Source organism: Dendroctonus ponderosae, unplaced genomic scaffold (assembly GCF_020466585.1).
Source record: "Dendroctonus ponderosae isolate FM_Combo_2020 unplaced genomic scaffold, Dpon_F_20191213v2 Dpon_F_20191213_1, whole genome shotgun sequence".
Classification (NCBI taxonomy): Eukaryota; Metazoa; Arthropoda; class Insecta; order Coleoptera; family Curculionidae; genus Dendroctonus; species Dendroctonus ponderosae.
In genome coordinates, this window is record NW_026017110.1 from 43,196,428 (window position 1) to 43,197,818 (window position 1,391).

General features: G+C 39.9%; 1 protein-coding gene across 1 annotated transcript in view; it reads right to left on the minus strand.

The window, feature by feature from the left end:
- The window catches only part of LOC125504561 (uncharacterized G-patch domain protein DDB_G0278987-like), a 4,442-nt gene that overhangs the window by 1,076 nt on the left and 1,975 nt on the right, over positions 1-1,391 (minus strand). Inside the window, exon 5 of the mRNA XM_048666774.1 lies at positions 402-706. Within this exon, the coding sequence (XP_048522731.1) occupies positions 402-706 (305 nt within the window). The remainder of the gene's footprint in view (positions 1-401; positions 707-1,391) is intronic.

Below are 1,391 nucleotides of genomic sequence, written 5' to 3' on the forward strand. Positions count from 1 at the left end.
CCTCGATCTTCGTCATCAACATTTTTATCTTGTGATAATGTTGTATTGCTTTGAGATTCTTCAACATTTTTGGTCGAATCTTGATTATCCTTATTAACGGTCTTGGCTGACTCAGCCACATCTTCTGTTGTAGTTTCAGCTTTTTCCTTTTCTGCGGTTTCATTTTGTGCTTTGGGGGATTGTGCTGTTGCTTTGTCCGCAGCTGAGCGTCGATCAAGTTCATCGATACTAACCGTATTAGAACCGATACTAGAACCCGTTTCTGTTTCCGAATCCGTTTTCGGTGTTTCATCTAAGTTGTGTCTTTGCACTTCTTTTACTTCGACTGATTCAGCGGCATTTGTCTCACTTTTATTTTCATTCTTAGTTCGATCTTGAAGTGCTTCCTCTTTCGAGATTACCTGGTCGTCTTTGCAGTCGGATGATTTACTGTTTTCGATAGTTTCCGGAAAATTTAAACTGTCATCATTGATGATACTTTCGATATTTTCGTTACTGGAGCTAGCGGTTTGCTCATCATAATCCTTTTCCACTACAGATTCCTGAATGGACAACACCGCTAGTTTTGGATTTTCTTCCGGTGCGTCTTTGTTTGTGTTTTCGGTTGGTTCGGCATCATCCATATTAACGGCCACTTCAGCTACATAATTTTCGCTAATTGAATCGACATTAGACGACGATTTTTCAACAGAGGCGTCGTCGCTCACTGAAAGTGAACAAGTTTCAATAAGCCAATTTTTTATTTTTTGCATCTGCTTTAAGCGCCGATCTAACCTAGTCTGGAGCTGAGAACTTAATCGATGATTTTGCCTAAAGAGTTTCTGTTAACTCGTAGCAGGAGACCATAAGGGTTTTAATTTTTTCGATTTAAACTTTAAGCCGGATTTATAAACTTAAGGTTGGGTTAAGTAAGGAGTTGGATTAGGCGCTAGCGTTGGCGTTGCGCTTTGTAGCAGGTTTCAAAGCGCAATTTATATTCTTGAAGTTGGATTTGGCGTTGTGCATTATGTATGGTTTGAACTGTGTTCTGCAGATACCTTATTTAGCAAAAAACAAAAAAGGGCATAGGCGGTACGGCAACAAAAACTTGCGTAAGGACCGTTAGAAGGGTATCAAACAGGGAAATCATTTATAACTATATAATAAATAATAAACTAGTCTAGACTAACTAACAAGAAAATCAAGATGGAACAAAGGACGCCTTTGTTTTTTTTGCGAATAACAGAAAAACTCTCCTTTTTGTTTAGGCGCGAATTTGTGGCACTTGCTACCCACGACAGATTTGTATTGGACAACGGCACAATGCTACGACCGCCAGCGTCAAAAAGATGAAATTTGTTTATCTCTGAGGGCAGCCGAACCTTGTTTTTGAGCCGAACGGCGGCCATCGC